The sequence below is a fragment of the Musca vetustissima genome, unplaced genomic scaffold (genome assembly GCF_032173495.1).
Source record: "Musca vetustissima isolate MV318-11 ecotype Yass unplaced genomic scaffold, APGP_CSIRO_Mvet_v1 utg451, whole genome shotgun sequence".
Lineage (NCBI taxonomy): Eukaryota > Metazoa > Arthropoda > Insecta > Diptera > Muscidae > Musca > Musca vetustissima.
The window spans coordinates 202974-224166 of NW_026877818.1; the positions used below are offsets into that span (position 1 = coordinate 202974).

The 21193-nt window shown below is 34.1% G+C and overlaps 2 protein-coding genes across 2 annotated transcripts; one reads left to right on the forward strand and one right to left on the reverse strand.

Moving 5' to 3' along the window:
- Window positions 1–6875: 6875 nt before the first annotated feature.
- On the forward strand, window positions 6876–16812 carry LOC133322497 (gustatory receptor for sugar taste 64e-like). Its single transcript, XM_061531486.1, has 7 exons — window positions 6876–6976; window positions 11126–11193; window positions 11379–11456; window positions 11586–11777; window positions 15683–15877; window positions 16233–16507; window positions 16654–16812. Exons 1-7 carry the CDS (start codon window positions 6876–6878, stop codon window positions 16810–16812), a joined length of 1068 nt encoding a protein of 355 aa, XP_061387470.1.
- Window positions 16813–19092: 2280 nt separating this feature from the next.
- Window positions 19093–21071, reverse strand: LOC133322504 (uncharacterized). Its single transcript, XM_061531492.1, has 4 exons — window positions 20660–21071; window positions 20421–20602; window positions 20184–20346; window positions 19093–20120 (listed from the first exon to the last, which is right to left on the reverse strand). Exons 1-4 carry the CDS (start codon window positions 21069–21071, stop codon window positions 19645–19647), a joined length of 1233 nt encoding a protein of 410 aa, XP_061387476.1. The 3' UTR covers window positions 19093–19644.
- Between the last annotated feature and the right edge of the window lie 122 nt (window positions 21072–21193).

A 21193-nucleotide genomic window follows, 5' to 3' on the forward strand; every position in this document is an offset into this window, starting at 1 on the left:
CTTTGAAAAAATCTTTAAAAAATCCACGCCTAATGATCGAAAGTTCTTTGAAAAAAATCTTTAAAAAATCCAAGCCTAATGGTCGGATGGTTCTTTGAAAAAAATCTTTAAAAAATCCACGCCTAATGGTCGGATGGTTCTTTGAAAAAAATCTTTAAAAAATCCACGCCTAATGGTCGGATGGTTCTTAGAAAAATATCTTTAAAAAATCCACGCCTAATGATCGAAAGTTCTTTGAAAAAAATCTTTAAAAAATCCAAGCCTTGTCTTGATGGTTCTTTGAAAAAAATCTTTAAAAAATCCACGCCTAATGGTCGGATGGTTCCTTGAAAAAAATCTTTAAAAAATCCACGCCTAATGGTCGGATGGTTCTTTGAAAAAAATCTTTAAAAAATCCACGCCTTTTGCCCATTTCGGTAGCTCAAAAAAATCTTTAAAAAAATCCACGCCTAATGGTCGGATGGTTCTTTGAACAAAATCTTTAAAAAATACACGCCTAATGGTCGTATGGTTCTTTGAGAAAAATCTTTAAAAAATCCACGCCAAATGGTCGGATGGTCTTTAAAAAAAATCTTTAAAAAATCCACGCCTAATGGTCGGATGGTCTTTAAAAAAATCTTTAAAAAATCCACGCCTAATGGTCGGATGGTCTTTAAAAAAAATCTTTAAAAAATCCACGCCTAATGGTCGGATGGTCTTTAAAAATAAATCTTTAAAAAATCCACGCCTAATGGTCGGATGGTTCTTTGAAAAAAATCTTTAAAAAATCCACGCCTAATGGTCGGATGGTTCTTTGAAAAAAATCTTTAAAAAATCCACGCCTAATGGTCGGATGGTTCTTTGAAAAAAATCTTTAAAAAATCCACGCCTAATGGTCGGATGGTTCTTTGAAAAAAATCCACGCCTAATGGTCGGATGGTTCTTTGAAAAAAAGCTTTAAAAAATCCACGCCTAATGGTCGGATGGTTCTTAGAAAAATATCTTTAAAAAATCCACGCCTAATGATCGAAAGGTTCTTTGAAAAAATTCTTTAAAAAATCCACGCCTCATGGTCGGATGGTTCTTTGAAAAAAATCTTTAAAAAATCCACGCCTAATGGTCGGATGGTTCTTTGAAAAATCCACGCCTAATTGTCGGATGGTTCTTTGAAAAAAATCTTTAAAAAATCCACGCCTAATTGTAGGATGGTCATATAAAAAAAAGAAATATTTAAAAAATTACATACTAATGGTCGTATGGTTTTTTGAAAAAAATTAGACCAAGCCTTATGGGCAGATGGTTTTTTGAAAAAAAAAAAAAAAATTATTTAAATATTATTTATTGTAATTTCAAATCTCATAACTATGCGAATAATATAAATATCGCTCGGGCTATGTATGTAAATTTTATGACATGAATAAATTTATGAATTCAAAGAATACGCAATAAAATTCATGGATTTTCATTTTGCGCATTCCGTAAAATATAAAATATTCCGTTTCAAATGAAATTATAATTTTATTTTTATATTTAGTTTTTTTTTTTTGCCAATTCCTTATACCTCCTCTCTTCGGTATTGTCTAAAGAGATTGGGTGTGTGTAATAATGAAGATGACAATTTCTAAGGCAAATTTTTGGCATCTCATTTGTGCCAATGGCTTTAAAGTGAAGGTGGGTTAGCCAAAAATTCAAAATAAAACTGCCAACCTAAACTTGTTTCACAAAGAAGCGAAAACGAGCGGTGACGCTGACATTGACATGCAAATGTTTTGACATTGCAAGCGAATTTCAGATGTTGTAGTTGCTGCCATGTCGTTGTATTCGTCGACAATCTGACATTGATGGAGCTAGACAGTCATGAGTGTCAGTTAATTTTTTTTCGTAAAACGTAATGACAGCCTAATACCATGTGGTTTGGCGTATGAAAAGCCATTTCGAAAATTTACCATCGAATCTGTGTGGGGTGAAAACAATCTACGCATTGGAAAATTTATTAAAAAAAATACAGGCATTGGAAAAATTATTTCAAAAAATTCAGGCCTTGGAAAAATTATTTCAAACAATTCAGGCCTTGGAAAATAATTTTAAAAAATCCACGACTAATTTAAAACAGTAAAGAAAGAAGTAAAATCGGATGGGGCCGACTATATGATACCCTTCACCACTTTGGGTATATTCAACAGATGAATCCTAAAAGATGTGGCAGTTTTGAAGGACCAGTAAAATGCAATTGAATCCATAAACATGCCATTCTGCAATCTATACTAAATTATTCATTTGTTCAGATATAGAGTTGGTTCTTACAAATATCAATCGGACACCCGTTGATTATTTGGATAAATATCTGATAAACATTAGGAGTTGGGTGCACCTATATCTAAATCTGAAAAGATTTCAACGAGACATGCCAGAGATTAATTTATATTACCTACAGTTCACTGTACAAAATTGTGTGGCCATCGAACAAACTTTGGATTTTTAGTGCACAATTTACATAAAAATGAAAGAAATAATATATATGAGCTATATCCAAATCTGAACAGATTTTCACGATACTTAACACACATCATTCTGGACTTAATTCAGTACGACATGCCTAATTTTGTGCAAATCGAAAGATATATAGGGACAATGGTACACCATTTACATCAAATCGGACGAAACTATATTTGGGAGATATGACTAAATCTGAACAGATTTTCACGAAACTCAGCCCACATCATTCCAAACTGAATTCAGTACCCTATGCCAAATTTCGTGCTAATCGAAAGATATATAGGGACTTTGGTGCACCATTTCTATTAAATCGGACGAAAAGACATATGGGAGCTATATCTAAATCGGAACCGATTTTCACGATACTTAACAAACATCATTCTGCACTTAATTCCGTACGCTGTGCCAAATTTCGTGCAAATCGAAAGATATATAGGGACTTTGGTGCATCAATTTACTTAAAATCGGACGAAAATATGTTTGGGAGCTATATCTAAATCTGAACCGATTTTCACGAAACTTAACACACACCATTCTGTACTTAATTTAGTACGATATGCCAAATTTCGCGCAAGTCCAAAGATATTAGGGAATTTGGTACATCAATTTACTTAAAATCGGACGAAAATATATATGGGAGCTCTATCTAACTCTGAACCGATTTTCACAAAACCTAACACACATCATTCTGTATTTAATGCTGTACGCTGTGCCAAATTTTGTGCCAATCGAGAGATATATAGGGACTTTGGTGCACCATTTACATAAAATCGGACGAAACTATATTTGGGAGATATATCTAAATCTGAACAGATTTTCACCAAACTCAGCCCGCATCATTCTAAACTCAATTCAGCACCCTATGCCAAATTTCGTCCAAATCCAAATATATATATTTCGAGATAGTTGCACCCTCTTGACCGACTAGAGGTCAACATCACCTCTTCCTTACACTGACATATTTTTCGAATACTACTGATATTCAGTACAGTCCTTCTAATTACTTGTCCATATTCCCTTCTCCGTGGATTGTGATGTTTGGCTTTTAATTATGGGCTGTAGAAAGTTTCGAAAAAAAACACAAAAAAAAGTATTCGATACACTTCATCCAAAAATTATTATTTGATCATCACCGAAAATTATAGGCGTTGTACTTGACCATACCTGTATCCTCATGGAAAAATTCAAAGCGATCAGCTCTATATTTCCGCCACCAGTGTAGTAATGGTTTACTAAATAATATCTGAATACGTAAGCACTTGCCAATATTTAAGTGTAACTCCCACATCCACGTACATACGACAATATAATTGGTATCAATTTAAAGGCCAACCACTCCTCTTGGATATACTATCAATTTCTCGGGTCTATGTCCTTTAGGAGTAAATATATACGCTATAGAATAATTCTTCACACAAAAATCAGGGTCCAAGTCATATCTCGGGCATATGTCCTTCAGGAGCAAGTATATACGACCCAGAATAAAATTTTTGTTATTTTTCACACAAAGATCAGGGTCCATTTGACACGCTAAATATTGACCCATCTGTATCAAAACAGGCATGCTTATTCTTTGGTCCGATCCCCTACTCCATGTAAAATTTCACGATGTTCGGGCCATAATTGCGGCCTCTGGAGCGACCAGAAAAACCGACAAAAATTTAGTATTTGGTCCATTTCATCCCCTAAATATTAACCGATCTTTACCAAAAACAATAGGGGTCTTCATTGGCCACATCCCATCGTACATGCAAAATTTCGCGAAGATTGGCCCATAACTGTGGCCTGTATCGTGTTTACAAATTATAATGGACGGACGGATGGACGGACGCACATGCCCAGATCGACTCAGCTAGTCGAGATATGACGATCGGTATACTTAAAGGTGGGTCTAGGACCAATATTTCGCGTCATTAAAAACTCTCGGAGCAAAGGTATAATACCCTGACAACATTGTTGTGTAGGGTATAAAAATCCATGCCTGACTTTTATTAGGGGAAAAAATATTTTAAAACAAGTGAAAAAGCGTTAAGTTCGGCCGGGCCGAACTTTGAATACCCTCCACCATAGTTATACTGACAGGTACATGAAAATATAGGGAACATACCAAAAAGTGGGCATATACCGATAATTCTACAAACCGATTATGTACACCAAATACAAACTTCACCAATTTTTAATGGGGGTTTTTCCTAAAATCTGTAAGATCCAAAAAGTGGACTGATGCTGATAACGCATGGCCTAGGGGGGACCAATATTGATTACATAGTGTAGGAAAAAGTGAATATTTGGGGATATCATTATATGAGGGCTATGCTTAATTAATGACCGGTATATGCCAATTTTGAACCCAATATTTTAATTGTTTATCTCAATTCTTTCCTTCGGGTGGTATCACTATATTGAGGAGATGCCTAAATGTCTGCCGATATATTTCATTATAGTCATGTTTGAGTTTTTCTTATCACAATATCTTTAGAAGTCGGAATGCTTACAACAGATGGCTAAATAATCTTTGTAGGGTAAAAATTATCTATTCCCCGTAACGACTATCGAACAGCAACACTCGGAACAAATCAGATAACTATTTTAATATAAAAAAGTGGGTTATATGGGGACTACCCCTAAAAGGGGGTAAATATTTATAATTTTTGGTGGGGAGATTTGTTACCATATACGACTACAAAATACGAAACTTCAGCGAATTCGGTTGAAAACCGCACTCAAGAACCCTAAAATACCGAAAATTGGGGGTATCCTTATATGGGGGCTACCCGAAAAAAATTTACCTATATTTTTAATTTTTTTTTGAAAGGGTTTGCTACCCAATAAGAATTCAAATTACAAAATTACAGACAATTCGTTGAAAAAATCCTGTCAATCCCCCCAAAAACTGGAAATTCGTAGGTACACTTCTATAATATAATTTTATTGGGGAAATTTGGTACCCAATAAGAACGCCATGTACCAAATTTCAGCGAATTCGGTTGAAAACCGCACTCAAGAACCCTAAAAAACCGAAAATTGGGGGGTATCCTTATATGGGGTCTACCCGAAAAAAAATTACCTATATTTATTATTTTTAGTATAGAGATTTGCTACCCAATAAGAACTCAAAGTACCGAATTTCAGCAAATTCGGTCGAAAAATGCGATCAAACCCCCTAAAATACCGCAAAATTAGGGGTACCCTTATATGGGGGCTATCCGAAAATATGGACCTATATTTATAATATTTAGTGGAGGTATTTGCTACCCAATAAGAACTCAATGTAACAAATTTCAGCGAATTCAGTTGAAAAACGCGCTCAAGAACCTCAAAATACCGAAAATTGGGGGGTACCCTTATATGGGAGCTATGCCTAAACGTGGACCGATAAAGCCCATCTTCGAACTTGACCTGCCTGCAGACATGCACAATTTTGGTGATTTATCTCAATTCAGACAAAAAAACAGACAGACAGTCGGACATGGCTATATCGTCATAGAATTTTACGCTGATCAAGAATATATATACTTTATAGGGTCGGAAATGATTATTTCGATGAGTTACAAACGGAAAAACAAAATTAATATACCCTCCATACTATGGTGGAGGGTATAAAAATTACGCTTGTGTTGAAAGACGAACAAATTTATTAAAAAATTCACGCCTATGTTAACGGATGAAATAATCAATCCTCTTGATTATATTAAAACAACAACTTAAAATGGAATTTTTTTTTACAACAGCCAATTAATTTTGTAAATATATATTAAAATTTATTTTAATAAAATATTTCAATGACCTACTTGTAGGAAAAAATTGCATAATTTTTCATAAATCTCGTTTATTGCAAAACCACATCCTTTATTGCTGGCTAGCTAGGGTGTGCCACTTTCAAGTGCAAAAAAAAAAAAAACATTTACAGTAAATAATAAATTTGCTAAAGTGTTGCTGCCTACTTTTGAGGGATGGGCCCCCCAAAACGTCAGGTTTTTCACAATCATTGTTGATGAATGGTCAGAATGTTTATCCAAATTCATGAATGAACCAATGACTAACTGTGTGAGTGAACAATGTGCAGGTCCTCATGGTATGCTTGCACGAGCATGAGTTTACAAAAGTAATAATTACCATGGCGAAATGCAAAAAAACAACATGCAAAAAATACATTTTGCAAACCACAAAAACAACCACCAACAACAATAATAATATTAATAATAATCAACAACAACAACAATAAAAATAATAATTCAAAACAATTTTGCCATTTACACGGCAATTTCAGTTGGAATGTTGAGAATTCAACATTGTGGGTCATAGTTTTTTTTTTTCGTTTCAGAACAAATCAGTTATTTGCGAAGGGTGTTCCGATTTGTTTGTTTTTTTTTGCTGGAAAGTGCAAAGAAAGGGAAATTATGAAAATTCTTGCACAGCAACGTAATTTGAGTTCCTCCAAACGGCATTTGTTGGAAATTAAATTTTGGCAACGACATCAGATATTAAACAATGAACATGAGTAAGTGTGTGTGTGTATGTGTAATTTGTGGTTAATGTCTTCCAGTGAGTATGTGTTGGTAAACGTGTTCCTACTGCCTACCATATGAACTGTGTTTATCTTTATTTTCTTACAAGGAGAAAAATAATTTTTCTTTAAATACTAAATTATGCAAATGTTGTGCATACTTTTAGGGTGGGCGGCTGTAGCCTACTTTTAGGCCTAACAGCAATGGCACGCATATTCTCTGTTCTGCAAATGACCTACTTACTAATATTGTATATTGTTCTGAGGTAGTGGATGAGAGGTAGAGAGAGAGACATAATTAATTATAAATAAATGTTTGCATAATTTAATAATGTCTAATGAGAAAGTTGTTTACATTTTTAATGTTCCACCCTAATGAGACAACAGATGAGAATGTTCTTCTCTCAGCCATAGTTTCGGCAACAATTTGTCTGCCAAAAACCAGACAATTATAAATACGATTATTAAAGGCAAATACAAACAGCACATGCAAGGGAAACGAATTTAACAATTAATAACAATAATCGTAAAGTGGCGAATTTAAGGGCCCGGCAACGAAGAAAGAATTTCTAAAGGAATTTCGAAAGCTTTTAAAGGGCTCCAGGTCACAGGCAAATGTAGACAATAGTATTTGTCATGCTTTTTTCGTGGATTTTTTTTTTCAAAATTAATTTTCAATTAATATTTTTAGAGGCGAATTTCTTAAAAAATAATTTTCAATACATATTTTTGGGCGTGGAATTTTTAAATGAATTTTCAAGGAATATTTTTAGGCGTGGAATTTTTAAATGAATTTTCAAGGAATATGTTTTGGGCGTGGAATTATTAAATTAATTTTCAAGGAATATTTTTAGGCGTGAAATTTTTAAATGAATTTTCAAGGAATATTTTTAGGCGTGGAATTTTTAAATGAATTTTCAATGAATATTTTAAGGCTTGGTTTTTTATACCCTACACAACTATGTTGTCAGGGTATTATAGCTTTGTGCAGCCTCCAAGAGTTTGTAACGCCGCGAAATATTGGTCCTAGTCCTTTTGGTGCACCGATAATCATATCACGACCAGCAGAGTCGATCCAGACAGGAGTGTCCCACCGTCCATCTGTCCATTATAATTTGTAAACATGATACAGGCCACAGTTATTGACCAATCTTTACGAAATTTTGCATGTAGGATGGGTTCTACCCAAAGAAGACCACTATTGTTTTTGGTAAAGATCGGTTAATATTTAAGGGATGAAATGGACCAAATATTTAATTTTTGTCGATTTTTCTGGTAGCTCCAGAGGTCACAATTATGGTCCAAACATCAAGAATTTTTACATGGAGAAGGGGATCGGGCAAAAGAATAAGCATGCCTGTTTTTATTAAGATCGGCTAATATTTAGCGAGCCAAATGGAACCTAACTTTTGTGTGAAAAATTACAAAATTTGTATTCTATAGCGCATATATTTACTCCTGAAGGACATAGACCTGAGAAGTTGATAGTATATCCAAGAGGAGTGGTTGGCCTTTAAATGGATACCAATTATATTGTCTTGCGTATTCGGAAGTGGCAGTTACTCTTAAATATTTACAGGTGCTTACGTATTTAGATATTATTTAGTAATCCATTACCACACTGGAGGTCGGAAATATAGCGCTGATCGCTTTGAAATTTTCCATAAGGATCCAGGTATGAGCAAGGACAACGCCTATGATTTTCGGTGATTATTATATTGGGATGAAGTGGACCAAAAACTTATTTGTTGTGTTTTTTTCGAGTCGATCTATAGGCCACAATTGAAAGCCGAACATCACAACACAACCCACCGTAAAGGGAATATGGACAAGGAATTAGAAGGATTGTACTGAATATTCGGTCAGTGTAAGGAAGATGTGCAATTGACCTATAATCGGGCAAGAGGGTGCAACTATATAGATATATTGCCCAGACTCGGAATAAAAATTCACAAAAGGTTAGACTTCCGTGGTAGTTGTGTAGGGTATCGTATGGTCGGCCCCTTCCGACTGGTTTAAAATTATTTTTCAAGGATTTTCATACCCTTCACCATAGTGTGGTTCAGGGTATTATGCCTTTGTGCATATGTTTGCAATAGGCAAAAGTAATAGAGATAGGCCCATGGTTCCTTTTGAGAATATGCATAGAATCACTTTCTGAGTCGATATATGCATTTCCACAGTCCGTCCATGTTAAATTGTAAACAAAGTACAGGTCGCAGTTTTCATTCGAATTGGATGAAATTTGGTCCAAGGACGAACCCTGTTGAAAATCGGTTCAGATTTAGATATAGCTCCCATATATATTTTTGTCCGATTTAATGTAAATTATGAAATTTGGCTTAACATACTGAATTAGGCCTAGAATGACGTACGTGAAGTCTCGTGAAATTCTCTTCATATTTAGATATAGCTCCCATATATTTTTTCGTCCGATTTAAGTAAATGGTGCACCAAAGTACCTAAATTATGTCTAGAAAGATGTGTTCTAAGTTTCGTGGAAATCGGTTGAGATTTAGATATAGCTCCCATATACATTTTTCCGATTTAATGTAAATGGTGAACCAAAGCCCCTGTATATCTTTCGATTTGGACGAATTTTGGCATAGTGTACTGAATTAGGCCTAGAATGATGTACGTGAAGTCTCGTGAAATTCTCTTCATATTTAGATATAGCTCCCATATATATTTTCGTCCGATTTAAGGTTAATGGTGCACCAAAGTCCCTAAATATCTTTCGATTTGCACGAATTTTGGCATAGCGTATTGATTTAGGTCTAGAATGACGTGTGCTAAGTGTCGTGAAAATCGGTTCAGATGTAGTAATAGCTCCCATATATATTTTTGTCCGATTTGAGATAAATGGTGCTCCAAAGTCCCTAAATATCTTTCGATATGCACGAAATTTTACATAGCGTACTGAATTAAGTTTAGAATGATGTGTGCTAAGTTTCGTGGAAATCGGTTCAGATTTTGATATAGCTCCCATATATATTTTCGTCCGATTTAAGGTAGATTGTGCAACAAAATACCTATATATCTTTCGATTTGCACGAAATTTTGTATAGCGCACTGAATAAGGTCTACAATGATGTGTGCTAAGTTTCGGTTCAAATTTAGACATAGCTTCTGTATTTTCTTCCGATTTTATTTAAATTGTGCACTAAAGACCCAAAATTTGTCCGATTGCCACATAATGTTGTACAATGAACTGTAGTTAATTTCCAATTTCATGTTAATGGTCCTTCAAAAATGGGACCTCTTTAAGGATGAATATACCCAAAGGGGTGAAGGGTAGCATATAGTCGACTTCACTACTTTCCTTACTGTTTTTTTTTTTTGGTAAAGATAGGTTAATATTTAAGGGATAAAATGGACCAAATACTTAATTTTTGTCCCTCTTCCTGGTAGCTCCAGAGGCTGCAATTATGGCCCAAACATCGCGAATTTTTACATGGAGAAAGGGATCGGGATAAAGAATAAGCATGCCTGTTTGGAAAAAGATCGGTCAATATTTAGCGAGTCAAATGGACCCTGACTTTTGTGTGAAAAATTACAAAATTTGTATTCTATGGCGTGTGCATTTACTCCTGAAGGACATATATCCAAGAAGTTGACAGTATATCCAAGAGGATTGGTTGGCCTTGAAATTGATACCAATTATATTGCCGTATGTACTCGGATGTGGGAGTTACATTTTACCACACTGGAAGGCGGAAATATAGCGCTGATTGCTTTTAAATTTTCCATGAGGTTCCAGTTATGGTCAAGGACAACGCCTATAATTTTCGGTGATGATCAGATAATAATATTGGGATGAAGTGGACCGAAAACTTTATTTTTGTGTGTTTTTCGAGTCGATCTATAGGACACAATTGAAAGCCGAACATCACAACACAACCCACGGTGAAGGGAATCTGGACAACTAATTAGAAGGATTGTACTGAATAATCCGACAAGAGCAAATATCCCGAAATATTTCCCAGGCTCGGATTATAAATCGACAGAAAGTTTGACAACCATGGTAGTTTTGTAGGGTATCATATGGTTTGCCCCGTTTTCATAATTTTATAAATAATCCATTTCCTTTCAAAAACCCCTAATATTTATGATTTCATTTTTTTCTTCATTATTATTTAACAGCTCAATATTTTTCAAAATGAAGTCGGCAAATGCGAAGCCAAATCAGCGAAAAGCTCTTATCATGAAATGTAAGTAAATTAGCACTTCCTCTCACTCACTCACCCATCCATCACCCACCCACCCAAGACCACATTTATTAGCAGAAAACATAAAAAAAGAAAGAAAGAAAAGAACTTGTCATTGTGTTTTGTGAATGTGGCATTAAATTAACTTTGAAGACTTAATGAGATGAGAATATCTTTTTTTTTCGCAGTAAAACATCAAATCTTAAGACGGGGCCGTAAAGAGGATTATATGCATGCGGGAAGCTTTCAGGAAGCCATACGTCCAGGTGTCATGAAATTATTAATCATATTTTTGTTTTAATTTAAAGTTTTTTCTTATTTTTATTACAATGAAACAATGTTTATGAACGTATGACAGCGTATTTTTGTGGTTGTTGTGATTATTATTTTTATAGTTCTAATAATGGCCCAAATATTTGCCTTGATGCCTGTCCAAGGCATTACCTCAAATTCCTCGGAGGATTTACGTTTCACATGGAGATCGGTGCGCACCTGGTATTCCTTTATAGTTACAATTCTATTTGGCATATGCTCGGGATTTAATATTGCTTATGCTTTTCGTGGTTGGTTTAATTTTGATTCGGTTGGTAAGTATATTTGTAAATTAAATTACAATTTAAAAACCAGTAAGAAAAGTAGTAAAGTCGGACGGGTTCGACTATATATGATACCCTTCACCACTATGGGTATATTAAACACGACTATTAACATTAAGTTGGATGAACAGAAATATGTGATATTATCTAAATCGACTTCAAACAAATATCAATATTGCTCAAAATCAATCAATAATATATAAGGGAGCTATATCTAAATCTCAACCGATTTTCACGAAACTTAACACACGTCATTCTGGACTAAATTCACTACGATATGTAGAATTTCGTGCAAATAGAGAGCTATATCTAAATCTGGACCGATTTCCACGAAACTTTGCAGACATCACTCTAGGCTCAATTTAGTACTTCATGCCAAATTTCGTTCAAATCGAAATATGTATAGGGACTTTGGCAGCTATATCTAAATCTGAACCGATTTTCCTCAATTTCAATAGGGTTCGTCCTAGGACCAAACAAATGAGCTATACCAAATTTCATCCAAATCGGATTAAAAATGCGACGGACGGACATGCATAAATCGACTCAGAAAGTGATTATATGCATTTTTAAATAATTTAAGGAGCCATACGTCAATAGCGTGGATTTTTTAAATAATTTATTTGCCTGTTACAAACGTATTTTTTACAATAATTTATAATACCCTGTACCACAGTGTGTGTGTATAATAAACTAGTGAGTGGAGCAGTATAGTTGGACGGGGCCGCCCATATGATACCCTACAAAACTTCTACGGAGTTCTAAGTTTCTGCGGATGTTCATTTCGAGCCTGGACAATATGTCGTGGCATTTGCACCCTCTTGTCCGATTAGAGGTCAACAGCACCTCTTCCTTACAATGACATATTTTCCGAATATTACTAATAATCCATACAGCCCTTTTAAGTACTTCTTCAGATTGCCTTCACCGTGGGTTATATGGTGATGTTCGACATATAACTGTGGCCTAAAGACCGACTCGAAAAAAACACAAAAAATTAAATTTTCGGTCCACTTTACCCCAAAATTATTATCTGATCATCATCAAAATACAGGCGCGGTCCTTGACCATAACTGGAACCTCATGGAAATTTTCAAATAGATTAGGGTTGTATTTCCGCCCTCTAGTGTGGTAATGGGATACTAAATAATAATGAATACGTAAGCACCTGCACACATTTAAGTGTAACTCCCACATCCGAGAACATACGACAATAGCATAGGTATCAATTTAAAGGTCAGCCACTCCTCTTGGATATACTATGTCCTTTAGGGTCTATGTCCTTTAGGAGTAAATATATACGCCATAGAATAAAAATTTTGTCATTTTTCATACACAAAGGCAAGGTACATTTGGCCCGCTAAATATTGACCTATATTTATCAAATCAAGCATAGTTATTCTTTGGCCCGATCCCCTTCTCCATGAAAAATTCACGATGTTCGGACCATAATTGCGGCCTCTGGAGCGACCAGAAAATCAGACAAAAAAAATGTATGGTCCATTTCATCCCCTAAATATTAACCAATCTTTACCAAAAACAATAGGGTCCTCATTGGCCAGAAGCTGTCCTACATGCAAAATTTCGTGAAGATTGCTCCATAACTGTGGCCTGTTTAAAAATTGTAATGGGCAGACGGACGGACACACATGTCTAGATCGACTCAGCTAGTCGCTTTGAAAATTTTCATGAGGATCCAGATATGGTCATGGACAACGCTTATTTATTTCAATGCAAAAATCGTTACAAACTCTTGGAGCTGCAAAAAGCCTTCATGTAGATACATCCGACAAGGGCATTTGATTGAAGTCGCGGTAGCAAAAAACATGGTAGTTAGCACCAGATTCAAATTGATTACACACATTTGGATCTCTCCTGATCAAGCTCATAAGTCAAAATATTTCTAAAACTTCATCAATTAATTAACTCCACCAATGTCCAAATTGTACCAAATTTAGTACTTTTTGCACAAGTACGAATTTCCTAATGTAGCCTCAATCTTGCTTTCACAATAGTGATCCTCGAAATGTCCAAACACAGCAGGTTCCAGCTCTGCCTGTTCATTAAAAACCAAATTGTCCCGAGATTTGGTACCATGGCAAAGAATTGCCCCTTTTCGTACCCAAATTCAATCGTAAGTCCAAATTTAAGAATTCCAGCTCTGTCTATTCACCAAAATGTACCAGATTTCGTTCCATTCTGTATCCATATTCCAAACCTATATCAATCATACACTCCCACAGTGACCAAAGTTGCAACTTTCAGGATTCGAGTTCTACCCGTTAACCAAAGTCCAAATTGTACCAAAAGTTGTGCTTTTCGTACCCATAAGTACGAGTTTCCTAAACTACTACCTTAATTCCTAAACTACCAGCATGTCTCAATCCTACACTCCAACTATAATTTTAATTCAATTTTTTTGAATTCCCGCTCAAACAAAACAAATTGTACCATATTTAGTACCATTTAGTGCTTCTCGTATTCATAAGTACGAAATTCCAATAATTTTCATTCCAAACTTATGTTTTCCATGTCTATACGTTCACTTTCATCTAAATTGTACCAAATTTAGTACACATAAATACGAAATTTCAAAACTACCGACATATCTCAATCTTGTACTCTAACTGTAATTTTAAATCAAAATTTCAGGATCTCAGCCCTACCCGCTCATACCAAAACAATTTGTAAACTATTTGGTACCATTTAGTATTATTGTTTTTCATTTAGTAATTTTATTCCAAAATTCTAAAGTGCAGCTCAATCCGATCACACATAATCAAGTTGTACAAAATAAAGTACCATTTAGTACACATAAGTACTATGCTTGTGATATTTTTAACATTCTATACTCCAACAGCAACCATTATTCCAAATTTTAGGTTTCCCAAACAACACATGTTACCCAAATCCAAATATAGTGCCAATTAGTACTTCTCGTACACATCAATACAAAAAAATCTCTATAGATCAATCTTCAACAGTAATCTGAATTCCAATTTTTATGTTTTCAGTTCTATCCGTTCAAGCAAAATCAAAAATGTACTAAATGCTGTACCATTTAAAGATTTTATATTTGGTACCGCCATAAATAACGTATGAAATTTTTGAAAACTACCTCAATCCTACAATGCAACAATCATTTAATTCCCAATTTGAAGACTCCAGCCCTATCTGTTCACCTAAATCAAACTTGCACCAAATTTAGTACCATTAAGTACTTTTCGTACACATGAGTACAATTTTTTTAAATTACCGAAAATCCTGTACTCCAATAGTAGTCCTAATTTCGATTTTCAGGATTCCATCTATATACACTCAACTAAATGCAAATAGTACCAAATTTAGTACCATTTTGTACTTTTTATACAAATAAGTACGAATTTCTTAAACCATTTCCATACATCAACTCTTCAAGATTCTAGCTATATATGTTCAATAAATATACAATTAGAACTAAATTTAGTAATGTTTAGTACTTTTAGTACACTTATAGGTCAAATTTCTAAAAGCCTCAAATATCGCGAAATATTGCCCAAGCTCAGAATATAGAACCACACAAACTTACTTTTTTGTACAGTTGTGTAGGATATCATATGACCGGCCCCGTCCGACTATAATGCTCCCCTCACTGGTTTATAAATATTTTTTTCAGAATATGTCTTTCTATTTTACGATTTTAGTTACCTACTTCCTGTGTGCTACATTGTTTACTTTATTTGCCTGTGGCTTAAATTTATTTTCATATTCCTATTTTCGGCTTATTTTTTTACAGCTTATTTTCCACTACCTCGTGCCGTTGTGGGTGTTTGTTATGTGTGTGCTGTTTCTATTCTGGTCATCAACAATCATCAGATTCACTTCTTGTTCTTTTTCTTTCTGTTCTCTATTTCCAGAGGGTATCATGTTTTATACGTCGATATTTTTGATTGCCATCATTTTCTTTCGCATGGCTGGTAAATGGCCAGATTTAATGCAACAATGGCAACAAGTGGAGAGGGCACTGCCGCAACAAACCTCTGAAAAAGAACGCTCATGGCTGTCGCATCGCATCAAAATGGTCATGTTGGTGGCTATCACTTGTTCCCTGAGTAAGTTAAGAAAAAACACACACACACACAAACAATGGTGGGCAGTAAAGCGAGATATCCCTTTTGGGTTATATCCTGGCCAGTTTATGTCCCTCACTGTGATTTCGTTTCGTAATAAAATGTTGAAAATAGCGGAGATTTTATTACCATCTCAGGGATTTGTTTTTAATGTTATTCGATGTTGAAGGTGCTAATATTAGAGGGAGTTTATTTTTTTTAGCTTTGGGGGCATTAAGAGGTTCGAATGGAAATTTTAAACTAATTTAGAATGATTAATAAATTTTAATTACTTTAAAAAATTTTATATTATTCCAATATTATTTTATTTATATACGTATTTTTCATCAATTTCCAGCCGAACACATTCTCAGCATGCTGACAATTATCTATTATGTGAATCGTTGCCCACGCTTCCGCAATGAACCGCTGAATAGTTTCCTTTTTACGAATTTCAGTAATTTCTTTTATTTTTTCGAGTACACCACATTTATGGGCATTGTCGGCAAGGTCATCAATGTCCTTTCGACATTTGCCTGGAGTTTTAACGATGTCTTTGTAATGTGCCTGTGTGTGGCGATGAGGGCCAAGATTCGACAGTTAAACGATTACATGGAAAAATATTCGAAAAAGGTAAACCGAAACACATCGAAGCGAAACGAGATAAACTCGTAAATACAAACATATTTCAAATGTCGTCTTTTGTCTGTTTGTTTGTCTTCTCCATTTATTAACTAATGGCTTTTCATGTTGACCTTGGTTTTGATGGACGCGCTCAGCCTACGACACGCAGCTTTTGGATCGAAAGACGTAAAACCTATCGAATGCTGTGTCATTTGTGTGAAGCTGTGGATGACACCATTGCTGTGGCGACCCTTTTGTGCCTGACAAATAATCTCTATTTTATCTGCAACAAAATTTTGAAAAGTTTACAGTGAGTTCGGTTTGTTTTTTCTTTGTTTGTTTTCTTTTCAGTGATAACTCTTTTTTAGTATTGGGGGTAGGAAAAAAGTTTGCGGGAAGAAAACAAAAAATCAATTCGCGCGGATTTTTTTTAAATTATATTTTTTTATTAATCAACACAGGGGTGAATTTTTATACCCTTCACCACACTGTGGTACTGGGTATTATGTCTTTGTGGATATGTTTATAACAGGCAATAGGAAACGAGATAGACAAATGGTTCCTTTTGAGAATATGCATAGAATCACTTTTGAAGTCGATTTATGCATGTCCGTCCTTCCGTCTATCCATGTTAAATTGTAAATAAAGTACAGGTCGCATTTATGATTCGCATTGGATGAAATTTGGCACAGATCATTTATTTGGCCAAAGAATGAACCCTATTGAAATTGGGAAAAATCGGTTCAGATCTAGATATAGCTCCCATATATTATTTAGTCCGATTTGAGGTAAATGGTGTACCAAAGTCCCTATATATCCTTAGATTTGTACGAAATTTGGCACAGCGTAATGAATAAGGTCTGGAATGATGTGTGTTAAGTATCGTGGAAATCGGTTCAGATTTAGATACAGCTCCCATATATATTTTCGTCCGATTTAATGTAAATGGTATACCAAAGTCCCTATATATCCTTCGAATTGTACGAAATTTGGCACAGCGTAATGATTTAGGTCTAAAATTATGTGTGTTAAGTTTCGTGAAAATTGGTTCAGATTTAGATGTGTGTTAAGTTTCGTAAAAATCGGTTCAGATTTAGATATAGCTCCCATATATATTTTCATCCGATTTAATGTAAATGGTGCACCAAAGTTCCTTAATATCCTTCGATTTGCACGAAATTTGGCATAGCGTAGTGAATTGGGTCCAGAATGATGTATGTGAAGTTTCCTGAAAATTGGTCAAGATTTAGATATAGCTCCCATATATATTTTCGTCCGATTTAATGTAAATGGTGCACCAAAGTCCCTATATATCCTTCGATTTGCACGAAATTTGGCACAGCGTAATGAATTAGGTTTAGAATGGCGTGTGTTAAGTTTCGTGAAAATCGGTTTTGATTTAGATATAGCTCCCATATATATTTTCGTCCGATTTAAGGTAAATGGTGCACCAAAGTCCCTATATATATTTCGATTTGCACGAAATTTTGCACAGCGTAATGAATTAGGTCTAGAATGATGTGTGTTCAGTTTCCTGAAAATCGGTCCAGGTTTAGGTATAGCTCCCAAATATGGTGCACCAAAGTCCCTTAATATCTTTTGATTTGCACGAGGCCTACTATATAATACCCTTCACCACTTTGGTTGAATACGCTGTGCCAAATTTTGTGCAAATCGAAAGATATATAGGGACTTTGGTGCACCATTTACATTAAATCGGACGAAAATATATATGATTCGGTTCAGATTTAGATATAGCTATTATATTTGATGAAATGGAAAATTTAGAATCGGTTGCAGAATGACATATTTATGGATCGAATTTCATTTTACTGATCCTTTAAAAATGCGACGTCTCTTAGGATTCATCTGTTGAATATACCCAAAGTGGTGAAGGGTATCATATACACTGAGAGAAATTTCTGCATCAATATAATGAATTTCTGCATTGGCCCAATGAAATGTTTCATTAAAAAAAGACCAAAGAAACATTTCATTGGATGAATGATTCGAAAACATTTATTTAATGAAACGTTTCCATCATTGGATGGATGAAATATTGCATTAGATTAATGACAACCATTCATAGATGTATTGAAACAAGTTCATAGAATATATGAAATATCTTCACATATTTAATGTATAGTTGCATTCGTCGAATGAATCATATTCACACATATATTGAAAAAGTTTCATTGGACTAACGACAAAGTCATTAACCCAATAAAACATGTTCATTGATGTAATGAAATAAATCCATTGATTTAATGAAGCTTTCATTTATTCTATGAAACATAATCGTTAATTCAATGCAACATCTTCATAGATATAATGAAATTTATTCATGAATAGAATAAAATGTCTTCATAAATCCAATGAAATGTGTTCATAGATTGAATGAAACATATTCATACAGCAAATGAAACATTAATACAACAAATGAAACCCCTTCATATGCTAAATGAATGATGTACATTTAAATAATGAAAGGGTTTCTTTGATTTTATGAAATTGTTAATTTTTTATGAACGGGTTTCATTTGTTGTGTGAATATGTTCAGGCATTATTTACCATTTAGACAAGAATATATTCACATACTTATTTTTTTATTTTTCTTTATTTTGTAAAAACGTATCTTTGTTAATTCATTTACAAACAAAAGAGGTCTTAGATATCTATGTTAAACTCAAAAATAATAAATTCATATTGTGACTTGTTTTGCAAGCGGTTTTTAAAAATTAATTTTGTAAATATTATTTAATCAGTGTTACAAAAGTTCATGTTTCTTCTTACATATCATATTTTGTAAACAATTCTACTTAGTTATAATTCATTTTTCAGTCCATTTTGATTTGTTTTTAACAGTAATATATTTAATATATTTTTAGCATACAAGTTCTTATAAAATACTATAACTTTCTTTACTTATATAGTCTATAAGTCTTTATTTGTAATTACTTGAGGTAATTCAAATACACAGTCAGTTTTTAATCTGCGGAATTTAGGAACGTTTGTTATTTGCATAAATCTAATTTTCGAACTTATTTTTAATTGATATGAAGATATCAATATAAAAATAGCTTAATTATTATTTAATTTAGTGTTTTAAATATCTGAGAATTTATAACTTATTAAATTGAAACCAATTACTCAGATTGTTTCTCTAAATCATCCAAGAGGATGCTTACCTTTGACTTTTTCTTTGAGCATGAACTTATTTCAAAAAAGTAGTTTTCCAAAAAGATCCAAAATGTTTCAGATGCTGTGGGATATTGTAAATTAAATAAATGGAACATTTTAAAACAAATATCCAAAGAGCGAAGAAAATTAGGAAACCGTATGAGGTCACCATCAAAATAAACAAAAATTTCATGTATATCGTCCAGACTTCCGATTCCCAATATAAAAGGCTGAATATGTTCTTTCATCTTTAACAAAAAATCAATATGGTCGTGTAATTCTTGCAAAGTCTTTCCCAAAAACAAAAACGTCTTCTGGGAGTCCTTTATTGTATAGCGAGATATTTCTTTCTTTCCGAGAATTGTTTTTCGAACTTGCCGCCCAGTCGGGAAAAGAACATAATGTAAAATCCACAGGGTTTTCACTGCAAATGTGCCTCGATCTGCAAATAATAACGTTAAATTAGGTTTGATCGATTTGTTGAGCTTGACTTGAAGACTCTTACCCTTTTCCAAATCTTCGTCCTGGAGAGTTTCTAACATTTTTGACTCACCATGACATTTAAGTTGCTTAGATTTTTTCAAAAAGTTAAACAACTTTAGGATTTTTTGGTACCAGTTGAGCATTTTGTTGTGCGATTTATGCATTATTGAGAAGTCAATATCAATCTGAATTTAAAACAGTTTTTGTAGAATTACGCTAAAATTATCAAATGTTTACAATTTGATATATATATACTCACCAACTTATAATGTGATTTATATTCAGGCCACTTTTTAAGAATCTCTCGTAGGCTACTGCATTCGTTAAGTACTTGATTAAGTCTATAGTTGGCACAAGAAATCCACTTTGTTTCAAACTCTTCAGCTGAAAGCTTGTCATATTTAAGAACTTGCACCAAATCCTCTCCATTCTCCTCAGGTACTGAAAATACAAATTAATTAAAAACCATTACTAAACCACAAATTCCACATTTCCTACCAAAAGTAATTTTAGCCTTTTTTGACGCCGTAGGTGATTCGTTTTCCAGCATAAAAATCTGCTTGCTTTGTTTTTTAAGATTTTGGGATTTTACATAAATTTTTCCTCTACGTTCTGTTCGATAGAATTCAAGTTTTTCAGTCGGAAATAGAGACAATATTTGCGTTTCGAGTTTGTAGCTTGCTTGAAGAGTCATTGGTGCGTCTTTTCTTGCAAAATGCTGGGCAGCAATGTTTATAATGAAAACTCTTAGTTCATCTGTGAGAAACTTGTTTTTTTCGTAAAACTGTAGCACACGTTCCCCATTTTTATTACTTTGCAATATCTCCAACATATTGACGTTATCGACTTCTTCCGTATCAGATGAGTTACACGAATCGGCTTTTTGGGAAAAACTGGAGGACTTGAACATTCTGCCCAAAATGGATGGTTAATATCATGTCTCCACTTTGTGAAATGGTGAATGAACTGGGCCTTGTCTCCAATTCTCCAATTCTGTGTCAGCTCTTTAACATGTTCCTCAGTTAGTATTTT

Bases quoted from the DNA above. Each gene is read 5' to 3' on its own strand.
- LOC133322497 (XM_061531486.1), top strand. From the start codon at position 6,876: ATGAAAATTCTTGCACAGCAACGTAATTTGAGTTCCTCCAAACGGCAT. The intron at 11,778-15,682 runs GTAAGTATATTT...CTCTATTTCCAG, and splicing joins GTTTAATTTTGATTCGGTTG to AGGGTATCATGTTTTATACG. The intron at 15,878-16,232 runs GTAAGTTAAGAA...ATCAATTTCCAG, and splicing joins GGCTATCACTTGTTCCCTGA to CCGAACACATTCTCAGCATG.
- LOC133322504 (XM_061531492.1), bottom strand. From the start codon at position 21,071: ATGTTCAAGTCCTCCAGTTTTTCCCAAAAAGCCGATTCGTGTAACTCA. The intron at 20,347-20,420 runs GTGAGTATATAT...TTTTAAATTCAG, and splicing joins ATAAATCACATTATAAGTTG to ATTGATATTGACTTCTCAAT. The intron at 20,121-20,183 runs GTAAGAGTCTTC...TATTATTTGCAG, and splicing joins GGACGAAGATTTGGAAAAGG to ATCGAGGCACATTTGCAGTG.